Here is a 27,009-nt window from a genome sequence, read left to right as displayed (position 1 = left end):
TTGGCCCCTGAATGTTATTAGTAGAAGGGTGGGCGACATGGATTCAGGATCTTGTTTTTTTAGGATGTTACCACATTTCTTTTTCATGTTGGTTTTGAAGACTATCTGGCAAGTTACTGAACAGTGCAGCCAGACTTATTTTCCTTTTCAAAGAAATAAAGTTATAGGTAACAAAAACACCACACCAAATTCAATCATCAAATTTAACAATTTAAAATTAGTTTGAAGTTTCTTTTTACATTTTCCAAATATTTCGTACTTTTCCTACTTCACATGAAGCTCTCTTCACATCGGCATTAATTAGATCCACCATACGGCACATATATATCACTTTTAAAGTTGGGTCGTCTGTTACTCCCTGTTACTGCCTGTTACTGCCTGTTACTCCCTGTTACTGCCTGTTACTCCCTGTTACTGCCTGTTACTGCCTGTTACTGTCACGGGAATGCAAGGACTAGGACTCAATAGCAAGACCACAGGAGATAGAGTCAGGAAAACAGTCTTTATTGATCACAGCTGATTACCGACAGGAAGAACTGTGTGGAGCCCGTGGTCCGACACAGCGTGCAGGCCGGATCGACGGTGTGGTACCCGTGGTCCGACACCGGAGGGCAGGCAGACTGACGGTGTGTGTCCCGTGGCACGACACCGGAGGCAGGCAGAGCGTCCGCGACAAGAGCTGTTGGGAAACAACAGAGGAACGGGGAATTCCCGGACCGTAGGACACCGGAGGCAGACACCGTAGGCAGGCAGAGCGTCGGCGAGACGAACTGTTGGAACACAACAGTGGAACGGGGGACTCCCGGACCGTAGGACACCGGAGGCAGACACCGTAGGCAGGCAGAGCGTCGGCGAGACGAACTGTTGGAACACAACAGAGGAACGGGGGACTCCCGGACCGTAGGACACCGGAGGGGCGAGACGAACTTTTGGAACACAACAGTGGAACGGGGGACTCCCGGACCGTAGGACACCGGAGGACGGACGCTCGAGACAGCAGGCGATGCAGGGTGGAAGACGGGACGAACTGACAACCCCAGACTGCAGGACCAGGGTTCTTATAGTGGCAGGGGAAAGGATTAGTGTAACTAGCGTCTGGTGTGTCAGCCTGTGGGAGGTAATTGGCTGAGTGGCTGCAGCTGTGCACCAGTCAGGGGTGTGGCTATGGGAGTGACTGGAGGCAGAGGAAAAATCCCAGAGCACATGGCACAACACAACAAACAGGGATATGACAGCCAGATGAGGAGAGGAGATTGGGGAAAACCAGAGGTTAACCCACACGGTCCAACAGGGATCCTGACAGTTACTGCCTGTTACTCCCTGTTACTGCCTGTTACTGCCTGTTACTCCCTGTTACTCCCTGTTACTGCCTGTTACTGCCTGTTACTCCCTGTTCCTGCCTGTTACTCCCTGTTACTGCCTGTTACTCCCTGTTACTCCCTGTTACTGCCTGTTACTCCCTGTTACTGCCTGTTACTCCCTGTTACTGCCTGTTACTCCCTGTTACTGCCTGTTACTGCCTGTTACTCCCTGTTCCTGCCTGTTACTCCCTGTTACTGCCTGTTACTCCCTGTTACTCCCTGTTACTGCCTGTTACTCCCTGTTACTGCCTGTTACTCCCTGTTACTGCCTGTTACTCCCTGTTACTGCCTGTTACTGCCTGTTACTGCCTGTTACTCCCTGTTACTCCCTGTTACTGCCTGTTACTCCCTGTTACTCCTTGTTACTGCCCGTTGTTTCCTTCTTCCCAAACACTGGTGAATAAAACCAGGAGCAATTGCCAGGATTTGAGTTTTCATTAAAACAAAATTATGACTGATGTGTTAACTGCATACCAAATTAGTAAGAGCACACATGGCCAAATGGCCTCCTAAGTACCTGTTACTCCCTGTTACTGCCTGTTACTGCCTGTTACTGCCTGTTACTCCCTGTTACTGCCTGTTACTGCCTGTTACTCCCTGTTACTGCCTGTTACTGCCTGTTACTGCCTGTTACTGCCTGTTACTCCCTGTTACTGCCTGTTACTGCCTGTTACTCCCTGTTACTGCCTGTTACTGCCTGTTACTCCCTGTTACTGCCTGTTACTCCCTGTTACTGCCTGTTACTCCCTGTTACTGCCTGTTACTGCCTGTTACTCCCTGTTACTGCCTGTTACTCCCTGTTACTCCCTGTTACTGCCTGTTACTCCCTGTTACTCCTTGTTACTGCCCGTTGTTTCCTTCTTCCCAAACACTGGTGAAGAAAACCAGGAGCAATTGCCAGGATTTGAGTTTTCATTAAAACAAAATTATGACTGATGTGTTAACTGCATATCAAATTAGTAAGAGCACACATGGCCAAATGGCCTCCTAAGTACCTGTTACTCCCTGTTACTGCCTGTTACTGCCTGTTACTGCCTGTTACTCCCTGTTACTGCCTGTTACTCCCTGTTACTGCCTGTTACTCCCTGTTACTGCCTGTTACTGCCTGTTACTCCCTGTTACTGCCTGTTACTGCCTGTTACTGCCTGTTACTGCCTGTTACTCCCTGTTACTGCCTGTTACTCCCTGTTACTGCCTGTTACTGCCTGTTACTCCCTGTTACTCCCTGTTACTGCCTGTTACTGCCTGTTACTCCCTGTTACTCCCTGTTACTGCCCGTTGTTTCCTTCTTCCCAAACACTGGTGAAGAAAACCAGGAGCAATTGCCAGGATTTGAGTTTTCATTAAAACAAAATTATGACTGATGTGTTAACTGCATACCAAATTAGTAAGAGCACACATGGCCAAATGGCCTCCTAAGTATCCTATGATGTATTGCTGACAAACAATGTAGCATTTAAAAGGCTTTATATTTATATTTATATTTCAGGGCTACATTACATCACTTGCAGCAAACTTCGCAGAGAACAATGAGGATCTGTTCTAACTCAGCTTAAAAACACAAAAACACTTAAACCACCAGCACGTGGCTCACTCTACCAAGCCTGTTTGTAACCAGTACCAACGTTATCTTCACTTCACCTGACTCTCCTCCATGTGTGGAGAGCCTAAGGCCAGCACACACTGTCTGCAAGGGAAACACTGGAGCCATAGAACTGCAACTGATAGAATGTACACGGTAGCACAATACTAGCAATCTCTCTGTAAAGGCAGATCGTGGCGTTTTGCTGCTTTCCCTCGTTGTTTTCTTGCTTCTTCACAGTACATTTTGTTTGTATGCCGTCTGGCATTTCGGAGAATATTGCAACCAACAGCGTGCTGAGCATATACGACTTCATGCATGCTAGTAGCTCACTCGGCATCTGCGGAGGCCTACATAGTGCCACGCACGAGTATAAATAAAGCGTAATTGTTCACAATACAATATCGTCATATTGCACACCCCTATACTGAAGTAAAGTACAAGTACCTCAAGATTGCAAAGTACAGTCATTTTACTTTGCGAGCACACTGAGTTGGATTAAAGTGGCTTTCTACACTGCATGCCAATAACAAATGAATGAATGCAATAATTAATTTACAGTATGAAAGGATTAATGGTTGCAGTGGGTGGCGGCAATAAGGACCACCTTATGTTCAACATGTTATTACATGTTATATACATTACAATATATGTGCCATGTGTCTTAATTTTAAGTGTAAATGTCAAACGTGTGTCTGTCTATGTGTGTCTAAATTATAAAACGAAGCAACACATCATTTGGGCCCGAGGACACTGTCTATTGGTCCAGAACAAGCTTACAGTCCATATTGCTGTGTCATTAGTTAACATTATTAGCCTTGGTGATGTGTGTGTATAGTGTGTATAGCCTAGTTGGCTTGCATCCATGAAATCTTGTATATTGCGTATTGAGGTTGTGTAACACTGTAGCACAAGATAAGGTATCCCACATTGCCACCGGCTACTTTGCTCACTTGTGGTGACACTATGAGTGTTTGTCTTAAGTGAATATTTATCCAAGTCTTCAGTTTGTGCTCATCTTGTCTTAGTTTGAAAATGACTGCTCTGTAACAGAGAGTTTTTTTAATAAATACCTTCAGACATATTAATCAATGTGTGTTAAAGGTGAGACATAATTTCCATTCAGTCAGCTTGGACCTGCTACTAATAAACATCCTGGAGGCACAGGGACTTAACACCACTTATACCCTCATAAATAGACACGGCTTTGAGCAGATAAAGAGGGGAGGGGGGTTGTGGATGGAGGCAGACTTTATTTCCCAAGGGATCCCCCATCCCCAGCCCCGACATTTGTTTGAGGAAGAATACATCACTGCTGGCAGTGCAGGTTGTCTCTGAGTAGCTGTAACCCCCCCCCACACACACACACCCACCCCCACCCCCACCCCCTCCAGCCTCCACAGTCCTCTCCCAGGACAAGACAGAATTGATGCACTGCCGACTGATACCTGGCTCTGAGTCTGACAGAGAGGGCATGACCTCCACTCTTATAAGCTGCGCGGCTGCTGCTGATGTGCGTCTTTGTTCAAGACAAACAATAATCTGGGCTCCTCGGATTAATGTTAGAAATCTGTAAAGTCAGAATTGTGAGATTAAAGTCAAATGTATCCACTCAATTCTGACACGTCTCATGAAAATTGAAATACAAATTTTGAATCAATGTCAGAAATGGAGAATGCTATGTCTTCACTCTGGATCCTTACATCGAGGTTTTACCATTTATTGCAGCAACATGCATTCTGGTTTGGCTCTGCTAATGTGATGCTCTGGAACAAATCGGAGCCAGCTTGAGACAGAGTCCTTAGCTCACAACCTCTGGCAGAGCCTGAGATACACAACATTTAATGAACGTGAGCACAAGTAAAAAAAAATAATAATACAGGTGGAGGCTGGTGAGATGGAGGCAGTTACATTCCTGACAGCAGGCAGAGTTTTGTTGCAGACTGAATGAGTGTAAAATGGTTATATGGAGCGCATGTTGAGAGAAATTCCATACCTACCTATCGCATGCTCTATAATTTGACTCAGATAAGAAATGATGTTTTACAGATTAATGTTTTAAATAGTTTTTATCTGTTAAACAATCCTATAATATTTGGAGAACCGGCTTGCTTACACAGTCGTTTTTGTGACGCAGGATGCTGCTGCATTCAATGACCACATGTAGTTTAAGTCTGCCTTACTTTATATTGTATGTCATCTAGTCCCTCTTTACATCTTTCACCGGTCACGCTGTAGCACCGTGCAGAGTGGGTTTCTTTAAGCTGTACAACTGTCGGGGGGATTAGAAATGTATATTTTTCTAATATGGTGTTCATCACTGGCAAAAAGAAGCAAAAAAATATTTCACCAATATTTCCATCCAAAGCGAACACTAACACCTCACACACGTATGTATACACACATACTGGACATAAATACCCACGGTCACAACACAAAGGTCCAAAAAGACACAATGCCCATGTTTCCAAAGAATAAAGATAAACACAGCTTGCAACAGTGTTCAGTGAACAGCAGTGATTTTCATGAGCAGCTCACATAAAGATATGGTCGCCCTCGCTCTCAGCAGCATGGTCAGCCCTCCTGCTCCGAGCCTCATAAACCAGTGCTGCAGTTGAAGCAGCCACGCTCCTGTTAAAAGACAATACTCACTCTCTTTTATTGTTTGTGTCATTTGGAGCTGAAACTCTGTCAACTGCACAGAAAATGTGCTGAAGATATCCCTAGTGCTGTAGCCATGGTTCACTAAAATAGAACAAGCAAAGGCAAAAATGTTACAGGTAAAAATGATGTTCCCATACAACTAAACTGTATTCTCAATTACGTTTCAAGGGAAATGTATTTTCTCCCGAATTACAATTGCATTTTTAAACACGTGATTAACGTTGTAAATTGAAACAAAACACAACAGAAAATGCTACAAAATGACTTGGTTAGGTTTAGTGGGCTTATAATAAGTATGTTTGTTACATTATTTAAATTACAGATGTCAATTAAAAAAATTCAACGTTGACTTCTGGTTCCACATCAGACACGAAGAGCAGTCTCCTGGGTGAAAGTCTGTGTTTGTTTGACCAAACCATCTTCTCTGAGATTTCCGTGACCTATGTTTAGAGACGTTGTGATAAGTTAAAAACAAGGAGCATAACTTTTAGGAGACCAGGATGGACAAAGTTATTATTACTCAAACTGGACTTCCTGGATTACATTTCATTTTCCAGTTTGGTCTCCCAAAAAAATGACACTGGCCATTATGTTACTAACATAACCAGGTTTTGGTTAACCAAGTTTGTTGTGATTAGGTTTTGTTTTGTTTCAATTTACGTTTATCACGTGTTTAAAACTGTTTCCCTCAGAAACATGATTGAGAATATATTTTAGTTGTATCTGAATGTAGTTTTGTAAGGTTATCAAATCAAAACTCTGAACAGACATTTCTAATAAATACTTCAGACAATAACAATGTATGTGCATGAATGAAAGAATGAAGCTTTAAAAAAGCAGGATGGACTCTTCATTCCATAAACAGAAGTGCTTCTCTGAAACAATCATGTGCATTCTTTCTCATGTAGGTGCAGCGTGCGCCCAGCAGGCCTGCTCTGAAAATGTCACTGCTGGTATTTGAACTTACCAGATCAGATGACCTCTGTGAATGCTTAGACACTCTAACTGCATAATTGGATAATGGTTTCTAAATTTCAAAGGGCCTAATGATCCACTGCAGTAGACTCTGCGGTGAAACTGGGGAACTAGATGGAAGATAAAGGGAAACAAAACTCTTTAGCACTGTTCTGGGTCACATGTGTTTAGCCTACCACATCAGCTATCACAAAGGTAAGTCCTGCTGAGGTTACATGGGGAACAGGTAAAGGCGTGAACACACACACACACACACACACACACACACATTGCCACAAAAATAGTGGACAAATGTGCTGCCTCACCATTTCCAGCCTCTGGGATGAGATCATTATATTGAGGCCCAGTAATAAATGAGGAAAGGGTGGGGGTGAATGTGTTGTGTGGAATGGCACCAGGACTGCTGTTTTTTGGCTCTTTGTTCAACAGCAGCTTCTTGTGAGGGGGAGGAGAACCCATGTTCAGATTAGAAAACCCTGTGTGGTGGCTCAGGCTCTTCTCATACACTGTTCGTAGCTATACTTCTGAAAAGTAATGCACTGATTCCTTTATAAGCCACGTAAGCAATTCATATGCAATCCACATAAGCATGAGTCAGAACAGGTGACGTAGTGTAAAGGTCCGGGTGGATGGGTGAGTCTATAATCAACCCAAGCTTTGACTTATTTGACACTTTCATCGTTGTTTTAACCCAAACAATGACTTTTTGACACGTAACTTCCATACTGAAAAAATACCATATTTGTAATTATTTTAACCCAAACCACCATCTTTTCCAAAACCTAACAAAGCCCAGAATTCACCAAGTATCTCAAATGTATTTATTTCAAACTATTCTGTTCCCTAAACACAGCAAGGCCTTGTGCAGGTGCACTGGTTGCTCGTGAAGCGTAGGAAAACACATGATAAATATATAATATGACAAAAATAACTCCATTGTTTGAGGATACGTTCCATGGCTCTGATGAACTTAAATGGATGAATCCTAAATGGACACTACCCGACGGGCCATGTACTCACACAGCTGGCCTTAATCCAGCCAGAAATGTGAACAATGCAGCTAAGAAGCCACAGCACAACGTCTGTGATGAGGAGGTAGTAGGTGAGTCCGATACATGTGTTTTGTGTGTCCATCAGACTACCATGTGTGTGTGGATGATTGTCACAGGCTCAAACATGGACCATCAATTGATGAAGTAAAATTAAACTGTGTGCCTTTAATCGAAGAGATCGATGAGAAGATTCTCTGTGTCCAAAAAGTAATATGTAAAGTTGTGTGTGCAATAACATCAGCTTCAGAAATGTTGCAAATAGGACAGAATATTGCTGCATGTCTTCGTCTCTTGCTCTGTGGTAAACAAACTAGTATCTTCCTGTCTGCATCATGTCAGCAGATTGACAATCACTGGTGAGCTCTGAGCTCCAGATTGTAAAAAGTGATGCACCACTGAAAAAATGAATCCTTGCTTCCATTGTATATTTGAATACTTTCAAATGATCTACTTAAAGAGGCACTTGGTAACTTTACATGTTGGTGGCACCAAATGGCAGGAAGTGGTGTCAGAAATACCGTAAAGTGACATCAGATAACTGTGGCAACTTTTAGCCCCCAACATATACATTTTTGATAATGTTATCATCACTACAAAATAAAAGTCTCCAATGTCTACACTGTTGAAACAAACATTTGCCATAATTGTTGCTCTGTCTCATAATCCATTGTTGATTGGGCAGCGATGCCATCCTTTAATATCTTTGAGCAAGTGGCAGGTTGAAAATCAGTGGGTTGGTCACCGTGGTGTGACAGACACTCACAGTACTAAAGAGAAAGAGACATGCAGGCAGACACACACAGAGAGAGAAAGACATAATGTATGCTGCAGTGAAAGACACCAACAAGATTACAGATGTCTGTTTGTCCTCCTTATTAAAAAGAGGGACATGATTTATGCAAATGATCCGCAGCAGCGTAATTAGGCAAGGAATATCAATGAAGTGATTACTGTTACACTGGTGGTGGAGACGCCCTCCGACAACACACACGTCTTCTTCCTGCTCCTCCGGGGAGAACCAGAGGCAGAACACAAGAGAACGCAAAGAGAACAGAGAATCATAAAGAGGGAGTGAAGAAGTGTGTGATTGTATTGGTGTGTGCGTGTGTGTGAGAGAGTGTGTGTGAATGTCTCCTTTGAGAGCAGGAAGCTAATAATGTGGACAGCTTGGAGCAGGCAGGTTTTGGATGAGCCCTTGGGGTCTTGAGTCGTCTCAGCCTTCTAAATGCCAGCCAGATTCCCGGGAGAGGCCAGCAGCGCTGATATAACGATTAAACAGGGGGGAAAGGGAAAGCAGCGGGAGTGGAGAGAGAGAGAGAGAGAGAGAGAGAGAGAGAGAGACCCAGCCAACCACAGACTGGCAAACATGAATCTGTCAGAGCAGAGAGCTGCTGTCCTCAGTCAGCTCCGTCTGGGCTCAGTCACACCAACAATGTCATTATCTTTCTGACAGGGCAAGAAGACATGAGCAGTCAGACGGCCAGACAGGTAGGAAACAAACTTCCAGGTTAGTCAAATGTATCTGGACGAGACAAACGAAAGTGACCGGTACCCTAACTGCCAGTAAACATCCATCACAGTTGAGGGATCAAGCTCCCTCAACTTTGGGTGCACATCTTTCCAATGCATTTCGGCATTATTAACCACATTTCAGATACTTTTGGTGTGGATAATAGACCGTGTACATAGATAGACAACGTATCGTCATACAACGGTTCGTTTGATGTCCTGTGTTTTTTCCAAAATAAAAGATCGCTGTTTGTTGTACCCATCTTCCTTCCCTCCCGCTCGGTGTGTGCTTCAGAGGTCTTTTTACGTCCTCCTTCATGATTACGTGGATAACATACTAAATAAATGTGGGAGATATCTACAAATTACTGTCCATTATTTTTCGGAGGTATTGCTACGAATGCTGGATGAGACCAGCCTGAGATGGACGATGCCTCTCCACTTACTCCCACTGTACAGAAATGAAGTCGAAATATCCCGGATACGAGCTCCGCCATCCTACGCATTTTGGAGCCGGAGTCTGTGCAGCAGTGATGACCGTGGTATCGAGGGCCCGCCCGACCCCGATTGCGAGCATGGCCACAGCTTGTTAGCGTGAGAGCCTTTGTGCTCCATGTCAGTACATTTATTTAATCACTCTTAAAAATGAAGTCCCTCCTGATTGAACTAAAGTTATCCTGAGTTTATATTTCATTGGTGGAAATATTCCTCAAAATCAGCCAGTGTTTGACGAGGAGGAAGTGGGCCGTAAAGGTTAAAACAACAGACTATATTTGTGAAACTAAAGCAATAAACCAATCAGGCCAAGTCTTGGAAAAAGACATGACATAATGGGACATATAAAACACACTGATGTCCGTCAGTCACATATGAACTATTGTGAGGGACAGCGAGGATTTGGTTCTTTGGTCACTGGTAATAAAAATAATGAATTCAACAAACTCCTCAGACGTGTCGTCCCACCCTGGGATGCTCTATGAATCCAAGTGTAATGGCCCACATCACAAAATAACCTGTGCCCCTACCCCACACACACTCTTTGATCCACAGACCCATTATGAATCTGCTGACACTCAGACGTGGATGAAGTGCAGAGGTGGTGTCAGGGTGGAAAAGTGAATGTTCACAGATAAAAACCGTGAGTGGTAAAAATGTGGCATGTCTGCTAGAAAGTAAAAACCCACAGGCCGGCCACTATTTATTGGCTATTGACTTTCACTTGGGCCGAACAACACAAAAGCCGGGGGAGTTCACACAATCGTAAAAACAGCAGCATGATGTCAGATTGTTCCTGTGGTGGAAATTTCCCCTTATTATACCATGTCACAAACATATCGTTAGTGAACTAAGAAATGTTCATCAATCCAAAATAAAAGCATCCCGATTCACTCTTAAAACAATACGATGGACTTAAAAATGTTCATATTAAATAATGAATAACATCAAACCATGACATTTCAAACATCTCTTTCCAGAAACAATGTCCCAGTTTCTCTGTATAATCCACAGGCCTCACTTTCAGCAGATTTCATCCAGACTATTTTCTTTATACAAAGTAATATGAATAAAAGCTGCTCACAATGTGGTCTGTGGATTATACAGAGTAACTGTGTCTGGGTGGCACTTTTTAAATGTAATTGTTCAATGTTTTACTTTCACAACATGGTAGGTTCAGGGCCCTATTCCTCGTACGTGGTTCAACTAAGTCGATCAAATGTCCTATTATCCAGCTTAAATTAACTCGATGATTGACATCAGGCTATCTCGGTTCCTCAAAGGCTGATCTGCGCTCAAACAGTCTCGTTAATTCGAGCCAGACGTCAGTCATCAGGATCGTTGCGCGTGTCCGTCCTACTTCAAAAGGGGGAAGCGTCGATCACCGAAACCATGATTTTCTAACAGTACAACGGCAAATAAACTCAAAGAAAGAGCCTCTTTTTTCTCCGCTGACGAGCAGGAGATGATCATGAACGCATATGAGGAATTCAAGACCATAATCATGGCGAAATCTAACGCTGCGAGGGCTAGACGAGAAGCATGGCAAAATATCGCAGACGTCATTAAATGCGCAAGTGTTGGGAAAATGTATCGGCTAATTTTAAGTGCCTCATCACCTCAATCAATCAGATGATATTTCTTTAAGTAGGCTTAATGGAATGCATCATCCAATGAGATCTATAGCGAAAATAATTATATCAACTCTTTCAGAATAAGTAGATAAAAACAAGCCCAAAGAGAATCTAACTGATACGAATTAATAGATACTTATGAGGATATATGTACTGTATGCGCTTATGTATCATGTATATATATATATATGTGTGTGTATACATGTATGTGTAGATTACCATATAGAATAGGAGTTTGAATATGTGTGTGTGAATCTGTGTATGGGCGGATCAGTGTGTATGTATTATTCGTAATAAGCGGTGAAAATAAATTGTGTGTAATTCTCTCTATTCTTATCATGAGTCCACCTTAATCATGTTCTACAACAATGATATCTATGGTGTACTAATAATACTGTCATATCATTATGAGTGCTTTCAACCATCATGTAGTTCAACCAGCCATCAAGAGACACGGGAGCAAGTAAACACTAAGCACACAAACATTATTCAGAATGGTGAGTCAATACAACATGTGTCATGGTGATGTAATGAACACATCCAGAAGTTTCTTCAGCGCCAAATAAACTTTACGAACAGCACGGCATGCAGCGGCTTTCCCGATGTTCTCCGCATCACCGACACTGTAGAAACATGAACCACTCGCAACACAGCGCGAGGCTGCATCCAGTCTGTGAGACAGTAGATGGCGTGTGGTGTTCAATGTACGGCTCGAGAAGGTCTTTAAATAAATGATTCCTTGTCGGTAGAATCGATAGCGCTCGTACAGGAAGTCATCATGATGTGATAACGGATCTTGGCGATCTTGAAGAACTCTCTCCCTATAAAACGCTAATCTGACTAATATCGCTTCCTTATCGATGGATCTCTGAGGAAGGGAGCTGACATTTTTCCCCGGGGGAGTGGCAGCTTATCCAGCGGATCTAGCTCAAGCCTGCTCTGGAGCAGGTTCAGGCTTATGGATGTGTTGCTATGGTGATTTTTCCAAACTTGCTTTGAGGAACCGAAAAGCCTCACTTATGTAATCTCATCCTGGAAATTATCCGGCTAACTCAGTTAGCCACGTACGAGGAATAGGGCCCAGGTCTGACGGGTATGACGGATAAATGACACAAAAAATGTGAAATACTCACTTGCAAATATTTTGCATCAAAACTATTCATACCGGCACAGCACACCGGCACAAGCAGCAACCTCGGGTTCTGAAGGGTGAAGCCAATGCGGAAGTGTTTGAGCATTCTCTTTACCGACTCCTCTGATTGTATAGAAGTCTATGAGAAAATTACTCTATTTCTCACTTGATTTATTACCAATTCAAAAGATCATTTTGCAAGTCAAGAAAGTTGCAGTTTGTTGAAGATTTGTAGTATCATTTAGTTTTGTGTGAAACTGATCAGTGAACTACATCTCTTGTCTCGCACAATGCACGTCACCAACACGGCCGTTACCTGCTAGCTAGCTAGGTAGCTTAGTCATATTCATGCACAAATGTAAATTATTTTAACCTGATGTGTTTTATCCAGCGAAGAATGAGCAACACCAGATACTTATGAGTACATCCCAGTATCATAGCTTCACAGGACACAACTTTTGGGTTTGTAGTATTTCTAATGACATATTTTCTAGTCTTAATGTCTTATTTTTCCAGAGTTTTACAACAATATGCAATATGCAATACAGCCTAAAGCTATTTTATTGAGTTTCCTATAACCAAAAATGCTCTAAGTGAATTTGAGTTCCCTCTGGTAAACAGGTATGTAGTGTATATGTCTAGGGCTTTTATTGTGAAAGTTAAGGACAGAAGGGCTGGATCTAGGCTGCCTTGATCGCGGTTGAAGGGAGTAATAAAGATTGACTCTTGGTTCAGACCACTGAGCCTCCTCAGATTCCTCGTATCAAACTAATCTACAGAAACCCTTTTGTGACGTGTGACCAATTCAACCACAAATCAAACATCACATTTAATTCAGGTCGTCATGAGTAGATATTATCACTGACCAACAAGCCATCTCACTCTAAATCTCAGAGTAGCTTAAACTAAAAAAAGAAAAGAAAGTAATTCCCACCTCTTTTTACTTAGCACTGTATGTGGACCAGGGATTAGTTCAAACAGCTACGCTGTATGATTGATGGGGTGCATAAATGTTCAGATGCAGATTCATCATCATCATCCTCTCAGAGTGGCTGCATTCAACAGAGACTGCCTGCGGCCCCTTAATGATTTGTGGCTCTCTCAAATTTTACAGTCCGCCCCAGTGTGGTAGAGGAATGCCAAGCTGTTCTGAGGTCAGCAGGAAGAAACACAGATCACTTCCTAAATGACTAACACCTAACCTTGTGTGATAAAACAACAGGACTGTGTAAAGGGACAGTGCTATCAAATGTATCTGAAATGTAGCAATGAACTGTGCTCTGTCCAACTATGCAACCTTCATAGTGACTAAAAGCTAAAGACAATTATTATGACTTTCAAATTGTTTTCAGATTTTTCATTTGGGTTATAGTCTTCCAAGTTTACAAATACATTTTTTATGTTCTAACTTTGAAATGTATTTATTTCCTTTGTGGTTTCCTCTTATTTCCCTTTTATCCCACGCGGTGTCAATGGTCAACATATGAGATACAAGTATGGGACACAGTAAAGTTGCAATCACTTCATTATGTTGACTTTTCATTTTATCACAGAAAAACAGAGTGTGAGCTAAAGGCTTGCAATAAATGCCAACAATTTCAAATACACACTTTCTCCAATTTATATTATAATAAATATTATTATACATATTCTCACTTGTATTTCCTACTGTTCTATTTCCACCTGGATCATTAACATTTACACAACTTTTATTTACTTAAGAATGTCTTTTTTCAAGGTGTGGTTCAAGTGAAAGGCATGTTTATCATTTTATTAATTTAGGAATTACAAGAGTTATGAGTGTATATGTGTGTATATATATATATATTTATATATACACACACAGATAATTAAGCCCACAAAATCATTTCTAACAACTTCCAGTGCAGACCTATCCTCATCCAGTAACAAATCTAAATACAGATATTTTTGTGCAGCCAAGTTGGCAAGAAAAACTATCTGCATTGTAAGTTTCTACAATCAACGGGTACGTTGAATGTGAACGTTTTTTGCATTCGGTCAGAGCAACTCACATAGTATATTGAGCAACAGTTATTCAGAGTTACGTGGTATGATAGCGAGTATACAAGCGAGAAAGACTAAGTGTTCGTGGACTGGTCAAACAAACACAGGACTTTCACACAGGAGACCGATGTTTCTGTCCCGTCTGAAACCAAAAGTTGACGTTGACTTTACGCTACTATGTAGCATTATGTAAGAAGTCAGTTAAGGGTGGTTGTTGTTTATTCACGGTAGTTACGTTGTTATGGAATTTCTTCGGGCGACTGGGTTGTTTTTGTGACAGATACAGATTATAGCTTTGAGTTACACCCTCTGTATCCTTATACTCATCTTAACAACCAAGAAATATGTATTATCTTGGCAGCAGGACTTTTTCATTGGTCCAAATCTATATATCACGTTTTACTTTACTCATTTATCCCTTATTTCAATAGAAATTAGTATGATTTTGTGTTTTCCTCAGACAGTAGCCGTATCCTGACTCTGTGAGCTGAAAACTCCCTCCACTGCCCCCTAAAAGCCACGACCACAGACTGTGCCAAACAGAGGCAACTCATGTTGCCTCTGTTTGAAGTCAAGGTGGGGTCAGAGGACTGGTGGCACAAATCATTGTATTTAGCTGATGTCGGAGACTGTGGGAGGAGGACAACCTGCGGCTGCCGGGGCAGGAGTCTGGAGAGGTGATGAAACCCAATCTGCAAAGTTTTCTCGGGGGCTTGCTTTTGTAGCGCTGAGCTCGGCCGTTGATCAGCTGTGGTATCCAAACAGAACAGCGATTTAAGGAGCTCCCGCTGGTTCCTGTGTTGTTGCTTTGGGTTGACTTTGTATATGCCCTCCCCCCCTCTTCTTTTCTTTGCCCCCTGCTCCCGGGGGGACGGGAGTGTATTTAGACTCCTGGACAGCCCGCTGTGCCTGGGTCCAGGATTTACTCCTGGATCCTCACCTGAAGGGGTCTCTGCTTTGATTAATGCTGAACACACCAGGTCCTCTGGTTTCTAATAAAATAAACCTGCTCCGTTTTACAATTACACATCCCACATACGTCCCTGTTTAAAAATGAATAATGGAGGAATCACACACAAGGGCAGGGAGCAAAACAAATATACAAAGACGAAACCTACAAAGTGAAAGAGAGGAGGAGAGGAATCAGGACAGTTTGAGTAGAAGATGAGTTAGCCTAGCTTTTATCGCCTGTGTTAGCATCTTTCAACATAACACACTTCCAAAACTGTTTGGAAGCTGGTTATCCATCTGAATCTGTAGCCCACTAAAAAAATAAGAGCTGCAGTCCCCAAACATTTTCTTTCAATCTTTCATTTGCATGAACCCATGACAAACATGCAGCCACACACAAACGCACTATATTATTAACGAATGAAAAAGTATGTAGAAGAGACAGAACGACAGCATGCTGCCGTGAGAGGCTGCTTTGATCTGAACAGGGTATATATAATGAGAAGAGTAGGTATATGGGGTTGTGTCTAGATTTAGGTCACCCACAAGTTGCAAAAACATGCAAAAACTCCCCAACGACCTATCCTAACCATTCGAGGTCAATGCCTAACCTAAACCATCTCACGAAAGTTTCGCAACTCCTGGGTTACCTTTTAGCCATAATCAGCATATGGCTGTTAACACCAGGGATTCAAAACACTCAAAAACTTCCTGTGACTTGATTGCATAAGACTGAAAGACAACCACAAAACCTTAAAGGTTCTCAATACGACATTCGGAGCAGAGGGATTGCCTCCGCACGGCTCTCAACATGGCGAAGGCTGAGCCGGCGGCTGGCAGCTAACGATGCTAACAACACGAACAGCTGCTGTCAGAGCTAACGGTGTTTACCCGAGGGGCAACTGGAGCAACCGGCTGGTGGATCACAGCCTGATGATCTTCTTCCTCTGTGCAGTAGAGCTCCATTGTTGTTTAAAACACATCAGTGGGCCACACTGTTGCACTGGGTCCATACACCCACACGCTGTAGTTTATTTTGACTCAGTCCCACGCACACCGTCCTGCTGGACCCAAACACTCACTAGAGCACCAAATGTGGATTAATCCTCGGCCTAAAATAATCCCCAACAAATGCACTATTTCCCCCTGTTTGATTGACGTTTTATAAAAACTACAAAGGACAGGTGTTTTAGGAAAATACTGAGCATTTTATAATGAAATATATATATTTATGAGCCGTTTTGAAGAGACCCAGAGAAAGGGTAAGACGTTGGTTTAGGCCTTTTCATGGGAATTGTTGACAAAAAGAAAACTGAAAAATAATAAGACATTCACTTTGATTTATAATTTAAATATTCAACTTCACACATAACTAACATAACAAGCACTGACAAAAATAGCATACTGATGTCAATAGCAATTAAATTACCAACAATTATCTATCTAATAGTCTCAACATATTGCTTATGCATAATGAGCTGTTGTTCTTTATTTGTATTTTACAGATCACAACATCCTCCATACACTCTCCACAGAATGACATCTCCTCACATGAGGTTATGAAGATAACGCTTTTGTATGAGTTCATCAGCTGTTCAGCTAAACACACATAACCAAATAACAGCTCCAAAAATAAGAGGTGGATGGGTCCAACAAACAGGACTTTCAACCATGAGATCGGCGCTCTACACTGAATGTGTAGATGTGAAGACACACATTCATTACTGTTTTCCTGAACCCAACTATGTGGTTTTGTTGCCTCAAGCTAACTTTAGTTTTCTAGCATACAAAAAAATAAGTTGTGCTGAGTGACAAGAAAGAAATGGACAGTTAATGTTGCTCAGCATGAAACCAATCAATTGCATTTCGTTGTTAAATAACGACTTTTGTTTACAAGAAACCCTGACATGATCTGGACATTTAACATGTTTGATGTAGAACAGTTAACATGTCTGATGTAGGACATTTAACATGTCTGATGTAGGACATTTAACATGTCTGATGTATGACAGTTAACATGTTTGATGTGGGACATGATCTGGACAGTTTACATTAAAGTCAAAGTCGCTGATTTGTGCATTACGTGTGCTACCCAATATATTTTTCCATGTTACTGACTATGAATAAAGTGCTTTATTTATTTAGGATCACCTCATTCCTTTCATCTGTAGACCTAGAAAAGGTCATTCATGACCCCGAGACTTGATTATTGCAACGCACTTTTAAATAACATAACCTTACCATTAAAAGACTGCAGTTGATACAAAACGCTGCATTATTGTCTTAAAGCTGCATTCTCTCTAATGTCCATCAGGGGGCGACTCCTCTGGTTGTATAGAAGTCTATGAGAAAATGACTCTACTTCTCTCTTGATTCATTACCTCAGTAAATATTGTAAACATGAGTTTATGGTCTCAATCTCTAGTTTCAAGTCTTCTTCAATGCAGCATGATGTTCATTTAGTAAATGATGGTCCATTTAGAGTCAAACAGACCATAAAGCAGGGGATGCTTTAGGGCGGGCTTACTGTGATTGACAGGTTGTTGACGCTACCAGAGCCGTATAAGGCGTCTCTATGTCACTCCTCTGCCTTCTAATTATGGTAACCTCCTTTCACTGGTTGCCAAATAAAACATGGTGATAGCCGTAATCCAAGATGGCGACGGCCAAACCAATGGGTGATGTCACGATGACTACGTCCACTTCTTATATACACTCTATGCTTTTAAACACGTACTAAGAGGAGCAACCACATCACACCCATCCTTGCTGCCTTTTTACTGGTTGCCTGTGAGTTTTAGAATTGATTTGAGGATTTATAAAGCCTTGAATGATTAGGGCTCCTGCCTATATCTGTGACATGCTAACTCCCCGAGAGCCTGATGGCTGCACGAGATCCTCTAGCAGGGTCCTGCTAATGGTTCCAAAATCTCCACATCTTGACATCAAAGGTGATTGGGCTGCATGTGACATAGGAAGGGGAGCCACATCTGAATGTCTGGTTGCATCACATGTTTCCCGATCTAGTCAGCCCACAAAAAAATGACTGGGTTGTCTTATTTCATAGTTCGTTGGTCCAGATACCCCACGTGTGTGTGTAAAAAAACAGATAAGATTTCATAATATGTTCTATTAAAAAGCCAAAATACAAGTACGAACCTGAAAATGAGTTACATGTTCCCTTTAAAATTAAAAACATAGTGAGCCATGTTTTATTGAGGTGTTCAATGGAACTCGTGGATATGTAAAATAAATCAGATTTTGAATAAATGTCCGTATGCTTTATAGTGAGTAAATGTAACTGTTTGTAAGCGCTTTGAGACTACTGATAATATGGTTGTTTTTTTTTACTTTCCAGGTTGTAAAAACATGACCACAACCCTACACGCTACAGAGCAGTAGAGTTAACCTCATCTAAGGCTGAGTCTGTGAGGACTGAAGAGCCGTGATTAAACCCCCGGTCGCTCCTTTTATTGCCGTTACATCAATATTTTTTCTCCCTGAATGGCGAAGGAAGATGAGGGAAGTAATTTAATACACAGTATAAAACAGCGAGGCGGTAGCCCGAGAGAAATCTTCCCTAACTCTGACCCTGATCCTGAGCTGCACTTGATTAAAAAACAACATTTAATAAGACGATGCCCCGGTAGTCAACAAAGACTGTAGCACTCACACAGGAAGCAAGCAGAAATGTACAGGTAGAGTAACCCGGTGTTTTTTACCATCTATATTAACAGTATGTATACAATTAATAAATGGTTTACAACGGTCATTCCCAAAGACTGGGTCGGGACCCACAGGTGGATTGCACAAGATTTTTTTTGGGGTCGCCAAATAAATTTCTTCCATAGTCTTTTATTGCAAATGTATATCTGCAGTACACCTTTGGGCCACACGAGGGAGCCTGAATATTCGTATTGTTCCAAAGTTATAACACTGAATCTAATATGAGAGGCTAGCATACAGGCTAGCATTTGTTAGACTGATGAGAAGAAACTAAAAAGAATGAGACAGTCTGTTAAAACCTCTTAACCCCTAAGCCTATTTTGAGTCCTCTGCTCGAAAATGTCATACCCATATTCAAGAGTGTCGTGCTCTTGGATATGCGGTGTGTGTGTGAAAGTGCCATAGATCGCGGCTGGGATCGTAACGGTGAACATTGCTCACCTTCTCCTGGCGAGAAATAGGTGAAATTGTGGTAGTACTTGTACTATCTTGAAGTACTTTGTGTATATATATGTTTTTGAGTGATTAAAATAGGTTACATGGTCCATTTGATCAGAATTTCTTCGTCATGTAGGTTTTTTAAATATTTTAAAATATCATTTCATTCGTTCTCAGAAGTGATTTGTACTGCATGTGTGTACTCTTCGCCCTCCCCCTAGCCCCCCAATTGGAGGGCTCTCAGGTGCAAGAAACTCGGCATTAATGCATTTATTTTGTCTCATTTACAAAGTATTGAACATGTTTAATTGTTTTTAATCACATACATAAAACGAATTTGTGATTAATCGAACATAAATCTCTTCTATATGGCTGGTTTAACCGTTTAAGATAATACAAATCAAAACAATCAAAAAAATGTTAATTTACACACAGATTTGCTCGTCTCATGATTTATTGATGAGGCCTGTTGTGAATTTTTTTTACTCATTTATGAAGTGGTACCATTTCCTCTAAGAAATAATAATGATGTGGCATTCATTAACAATTATGCTTTTTAAGTGTCAACTTTCTAATAGCACTCTGATTATTTTGAATATTTCTAATATTAACCTACAATATTTCTGTCATTCACTATTATGTTCATATGGCTTTATTAGATAGATTAAAACTATTTCCTGTCACATATTCTTCTCATATCATATAGGATTCCAGTGAGTGTTTAAACTGCACAACGTTAATGCTTTTATTGCTTCTCCACATCAATGAAAGAGATTTGTTGGCCAGTTGGCCGTCAGTGTTGTAACGCATGACGATCAGAACACAGGATCGATAAATAATAAAACATATTTATTTTTGTTTCAACCACATTATGGAGTATTTTTGACACTAATGGCATTATTTAAATTCGCAAGTGGGTGAAATAAATACATTTTACTTTATATCCACATCTTGAAGGGTTTTAGCAGTTTGTTGGGTTTCTCCTTCATAATGAACTGTATTTCTGTATTTGCTTGTATCAAATGTAAAATATCCAACACACTACGGCTGTCACTTAGAATTCATCTCTGCATTTTTAATGCCAGTAAAGAAAAGCTGACCCTAAGAGAAGTGACATTTTTAACAATTAAAGCATTAAGTTGAATCACACCCAGACCTTTGAGAAATGGAGACTTTATGTTGTTTGAAACGTTTTTACTGAAACTGATCAGACCTCAATCTTTTTGTAATATTAGTATTGCTTGGTATATTGGGGTTTAGTTTACAATGTCTCACTATAAAAAAAAATATTTTGGTAACATCTACATTTCAAATATATTCATCTCAGCTTCTATTTTTGTACATTTGTTTGACTTATTTGATTGGATTTCATTTTGATTTTATGGTGGCAAAACATAGCATTTTATCATAAATGTATATCATTCTTTATATTTCTTTTTTTACTTTTTAAGAAAATCTTTAAACTTTTAGCCGTCCTTTTGTCTCATAGCACATTTCATATTTGGCTTTGGCTTTATTCTGATTGTTAAATTGTCTCACTCTCGTTTTAGCACTTTTGGGTTTTTAGTCTTGTGCTGGTTCCAGGGTTTAATATTAAACCTGGTACACCTTTTATTTAAATATTCCTCATCTGCATCATATGCAACAATTTACTTTTTTTCCAGTTGGTGTTACAAAAGGGTAAAGGGTTAAAGGTCAATCTGTGTTGTGAAATTCAGTGTTTACACTGACGCTTGAGGGAATGGGCCGATGCTGCATGGGAGATGCGTGTTGCCCATTGTGGCCAGCGGACCTCCGGCATGCAGCGGTGACGCATGGCAGCGAGTGTTTAGAGCTCCAGCACTATACGGGACAAAAGGCCTTCAAAGAAAAGCAGACAGGCTCACAGAGACACCCAGCAGAGAGATGACGTGACAGTCAGACGGCCCGCTGTCAGCGCGCTGCACAGGCTGTCTGGGAAAAAAACTCAAGAGGCAAGACCACCCAGCTGCACCAACACTGTTCACCACACCCAATAGGCTTACACCACTCTCATGTTGCTCACAACTTATCACTCTTCTTCTGTGCCTTTTTCATTATATTACTAAAAATAGGACTTTAAAGCACAGATACACATATTCTACAGCAAACTGGAGCTGGGTGCTAGGATGTTTCTTAGCTGTTGTGGATTGTTAGGTTGTTACGTTGAGCTGTACAGTTTACCGTGTGTGTTGTAAGGTGCATTAAAGCCTATGGAGGCCCATACTGTAATAACACAACACCTGCAGGCGCTCCACTCAAAGCTCCAGACAGCCTTTTAACCAGAGCACACTGTCCAACCTCATCCTGCTTACTGTACAACATTATTATTAGTTATGTCATAATTAAAGCAATCAATGCATATTGTAAAGCCCCCATTCATTTCCAATGAATGTAACTAGGCCGACACATTAAGATCAATGACTTTTCATGTTTCATAAAGTCGTCCAGAAGTGACACATTCAGTGTGTGCTTCTTCGGTTATTATTAACACAGCCTCTTATTTGCTCAACTACATGATAATTAGATTTCAGTATCCAATTTTCTTGTGCTTTCACAAATAAAAATACATTTGCTTTTTAATATCTGGCATTAAAATGTAGATATTATAATTCAAAAGAACAGGTAGTCAGTGGATATGAAAATATATTATTATGCCCAAAGAGAAACGGCCACGGCTGCCTTTGTTTTCCTGGAGTCATTAAACGGATCTGTGAATTACGCCATTTGCGTAACGAACAAAATAGTCCCACAATAAATTATGCCAACTTCGTCAATTCACGTAGTGCGATTTTTTAAAAGTTAAACCGTGATTTTCTTTGCACAGCAGGTCTGATTATTGTTCAGCTTTTTGAATGTTGTGGAGAGAACAAAGTCTTAAATAGTTTCGCGGTAAAGAGAAGAGAAACACAGCTCAACTTGAAACACAACGTAGGCCTACGCGCTTCTGAATAGGCCTGGCCAGCCGTTAGTACGCGGCTCAAACGCCTAAACACGGCGGCATTTTTTAAAGAAAATACAAGCTACGCTACTTCAAATGTCCTTCCCCGACCGACCCTAAACACACATTCCGCCCCGGAGGCCCCAGCGAGCCCGAGCGCGTGGTGTGCGGAGGACAGATAGCGTCTTACTGCTGGTAGTCGGTCTTGCAGTAGAGTCTCGTGTCTCTGAAGTAGCAGGTGGCGGTGAGCGGCCGCTGGCACGCGGCGCACTGCAGGCACTCCTCGTGCCAGGACGCGTCGTTGACCCGCATCAGGAAGCGGTCGGAGATGACCCGCGTGCAGCCCTCGCACACGGCCCGCTGAAGAGAGTCCCCGCCTGACGGAGAGGAAGAGGGAAACAAATGAAACGCTGCGATGTGGTTCGTATAAAAAAATCACAGAGAAGGAGAAAGGTCGTGTAGCGTCTCCGTCATTCGGCGCGCAGAGCGAATTAATTGAAAGGGTTTCCTTTCGTGTTCGCTCGTTTAATTGCACTGTTTTGGCCTTATGAATAAGTAAATAAAAAGGACCAGTAATGTGACATAAACCCAGTCCGCTCTATGTTTTCTCACAGTTTGTTTTCCCCCTCGTTTGTTCTCGCTCTCCATTATACTATGGCGAAGAGCAAATATTACACTACATTCATCATATAGCCTACCTGCTGCGGGCCTTTAGCAATAGAAGCAATTACATCGGTTATATTTCCATATAGCCTAGCCGAGGCCTGAGCATTGATTTAGGCTACACAACTCCGATGCTATGGTATAGATCAACATTATATATAATGCCTCGTGCAGTTTGTAGACTCGAAACATCTGGTTGAGAAAAAAATATGCATTCTTGATTCAATATATACGTACTTAAAAAAAGCATCACCTCCTATAAAACATAACAGGGAAAATAGGTAATTGCACAACGAAATGCAGATTGCAATCCCATTTTGCTACACAACAACACAACAAAGTATATCATAAGAGATAATATAGAGCAGTCATTTCTGACAAGCTGCACAGAAGAATTGAACTGATCGACGAGGTACAAGATCGAACTTTATTTTATTTTAATGTAACCTTCATACATTTTGTATCCAGAAGAATTCCGCAGAGATTTAAAATCTTGAGCTGGCTGATCTGATAACGACTTCCTGACATGATGTTATCCGACTGATGACGTTACAGCAGATCTCCATTCAGCTCTCTCCTCACTAGGCTAAAAATATCAATAATAATTGTATTTATATATATGTATACATATATAAACATACACGCACATATTTATTTTTATATATTAATAATAATAATAATTATTATTATTATATATATTAATATTTGTATTATTATAAGCCAAAGCTTAGAGCTGAGTGGAGATTTACTGCAACGTCATCAAAGAAAGAAAAGAAAAGAGACTCTTCCAGCAGAGAGAGAAGAGGACTGTGGACTCACCGATCATAACATCCAAAGAGCCCGCATCGGTCCGCAGACGGTCTTCTATCTTAATGTCCTTCAGCATCCTCAAACAGCAGAGCGGTGACCGCCGGCCCACACGCGCCTCTCCGCACGCTCCGGACTTGTTGCAACTTCCACAAACCGTGAGATCCCGGTCTGCGTGAGAAGTCCCCCACAAAGCCTCGAGCAGCGGCAAAAACTACAACAACGAAGCAATAGTGAGTTTGTAAAATCCGCGAAGTAAAAAAACAACAACAAGCCAAGCGAGATGTCTGTCTCCGGGGAGGACAAGGACAGAACCAGCAGCTGGTGTAAATCCAGAGGTGTGAACCGAAGAGGGTCCGGCGATCCTAACCTTGATGAGCCGCTCTTTCAAAGAGGGTTGCGGCGGAGATAGAAGCCCTCCCCCCTGGCCTCCGCCGAGCGCCGTCTCCGCCGCTCTGCAGCGGTATTGGTGCCCGGGGGTCCGGATGGATCCGCCTCCACAAGAAGCTGCACAGTGAGTCCATGCAGGCCTCCCGAATGCTGCTCTGTCAAATCACATCAAATATCCACATACAAGCTCAACATCACGGAATGACACTGGGCCTCAAATTACAGGACAAATGTAAATGATTCTAACATGTTCCAGTCGGTGATGACACTGAGGTCATATGATGTCAGTTTTCTGGACATTTGGGTGTTTTAGTTGTATTTTACAGGCTGGTTATGGTATTTTAGACTCAATTTCACTACAGCAATTAAAAGTAAGGGGTTCATTATGTCCGTGCTGTATGGCAGCATTTAGACCAGCAGCATCTTAAATATTATGAATATCAACTCGCGACCCCGTCACATGGAACAGTAGTCTATCAGCCCACTCCTCGTGGACTACCACATATATATATATATATATATATATATAACCACATACCCTGCCTTCTCAGACTGGAGAGGGGAGAGGGTCCTGACCCCCTGCTTATAATTCATGTAAGGATATTCCGTTTACTGAAAGTATAATGTCATATTTAACAGAATTCCTAAATCTGAAAATGTAATTCCAAATAATGACAAATAATTTGGAGATTTTTTTTAAGTGTCTAATCAGAATTGTTGGGGGCGTCTTACTGCTGGTAGTCGGTCTTGCGGTAGTCTCGTGTCTCTGAAGTAGCAGGTTGCGTATTTTACTGCTGAAATATTCAGGTTTATTTCATGGCAGCACCATGATATCATATAGAAATATTTACGTGTTTTATACATATTCCCTCCCAATACATGGACATACTGCTGCTGTCTAGAATCCATAATTGTGTTCATTTGTATGTATCTTTTATTTCTATTTGGGTCTGAACGGCAGGCCTTTAGTTTGTCACGACATGCAGACGATCTGCTGTTTTATTGGAACCAAGATTACATCTGCACGTGCAGCCTGATGTAGAATTTGCATAATGACGCGCGTCGTTAAAAGGCAACTTTTTCCCCCCCCCACTCGGCTTTCACAATACGGATAAATATTCACGTTTCTATTATGGAATATTACCCACAGATAGCATCTCGTGATTCTAAACGGGTATGATATGATGTATCCGGCGGTTTCAAATAAAGCACTGCAGATTGATCAGCCCTCTGCCGCAGGCCTGAGATCAGCTGTGTGAAAAGCAATATAAAGTCATCAGCTGTCTGCTCTTTGGCTCGTGCTGCATTCAGCAGTTTGCTCGCAGATAAAATCGTCGTGATGTATGAGCGGCGGGAGGAGGCTTTTATTAACGGGAAATTAAATATATGGAAGGATGCGCGCGGGTCGGGTTCAATTAAGAGGGCAGGAGGGGGGGGGACTAATCAGAAGTGCCACATTCTACAGACCCGTCCTCCAGTCCATATTATAAAATACAGAGGGGTAGGCTATGATGGTTGACGGCCTCTCCAAACACATTACATGCAGAAAAAATGAAAAGTTGTTTCCATTCAGAAAACAACGAGATATGCAGCAGATCAGCAATGCTTCAAAGTTTCTAATGGAACTGTGAACGATGGTCAAATAAAATAGATTTCAAAAGAAAAATAACGTGTATATTTCTAAAGATGCATCTTTAAAACACTGATTTAGAATGTCAGTAGTAAAAATAAAAAAGGTGATGATCCACGCATTTAATCTGAGGTTGTCCCTATGTGTTATTTTAATGGGAGGCAATCTTAAAAATGAATTTTAAAAAAGTTTAATTTTATACAAATGCAACAACCTAACACATCTCCTGCATTGGGAGAACAGGAACAGGAAGAACCATTTCTATGAGTGCATTCCTTATAACAATATAAAGAACAACTCAACTCGTCCTTATGTCAGTCACTCACAATTAGTCACATGTGACAACCAACCCTGAAGACAATGTGACAAGCATCCCACACTGCAATTTTTTGCAAGCGATTAAGCTAACAACCACATGTTTTAGCCTGGTGGTAACGTCCAGCCCTGAAGAGTGAAGCTAATGCGAAAGTGTCTTAAACCTGCATTCTCTCTAATGTCCACCAGGGGGCGACTCCTCTGGTTGTATAGAAGTCTATGAGAAAATGACTCTAGTTCTCTCTTGATTTATTACCTCAATAAACATTATAAACATGAGTTTATGGTCTCAATCTCTACTCATTTAGAGTAAAACATACCATAAAGCTGGGTATGCTTTAGGGATGGGAGTTGTCTGTTGTCGACTAGGCACTTTACCCCTTTTGCAGTGGGTTTTTTTCAGTTCACAAAAGTGTATTGTAACATATTAAAAATGTCTTATTCAGCATTAGGTTACTTAGCTCCAAGCTCTTGGGATTTTCCGGGTTCCACAAACCAATAGGTTACTTCACGGTGACTACGTCCATTTTTATAGGCTAGGGTTGAAGCCTTGCTCAGAAAAGTATGAAAATCCAAACCATAGCTCTCCCTTTATACGTTTTAATGGTAATACTTGTTTTATTATATACCAGAAGCACAGAAGAGCTTGATATTTACATTTGACGTGAAAAACATTTAAAGTCCTTTTCACCATTATTAAT

At 41.4% G+C, this 27,009-nt stretch overlaps 1 protein-coding gene across 1 annotated transcript in view; it reads right to left on the bottom strand.

Annotated features, from left to right (window-relative positions):
• Positions 1-24,111, bottom strand: part of LOC306710870 (LIM/homeobox protein LMX-1.2-like) — a gene marked incomplete at its 3' end in the record, with an annotated part of 48,504 nt that extends 24,393 nt beyond the window's left edge. The window contains exons 1-2 of the mRNA XM_079179582.1: positions 23,986-24,111; positions 22,694-22,880 (exon numbers count right to left, since the gene is read on the bottom strand). Of these exons, the coding sequence (XP_079035708.1) occupies positions 22,694-22,880; positions 23,986-24,052 (254 nt within the window). The 5' untranslated portion in view covers positions 24,053-24,111. The remainder of the gene's footprint in view (positions 1-22,693; positions 22,881-23,985) is intronic.
• Between the last annotated feature and the right edge of the window lie 2,898 nt (positions 24,112-27,009).

Source organism: Pholis gunnellus, assembly GCF_910591455.1.
Source record: "Pholis gunnellus genome assembly, chromosome: 18".
Lineage (NCBI taxonomy): Eukaryota > Metazoa > Chordata > Actinopteri > Perciformes > Pholidae > Pholis > Pholis gunnellus.
Note: the sequence above shows the minus strand (reverse complement) of the source record. Positions and strands in the feature narration are given on the sequence as shown.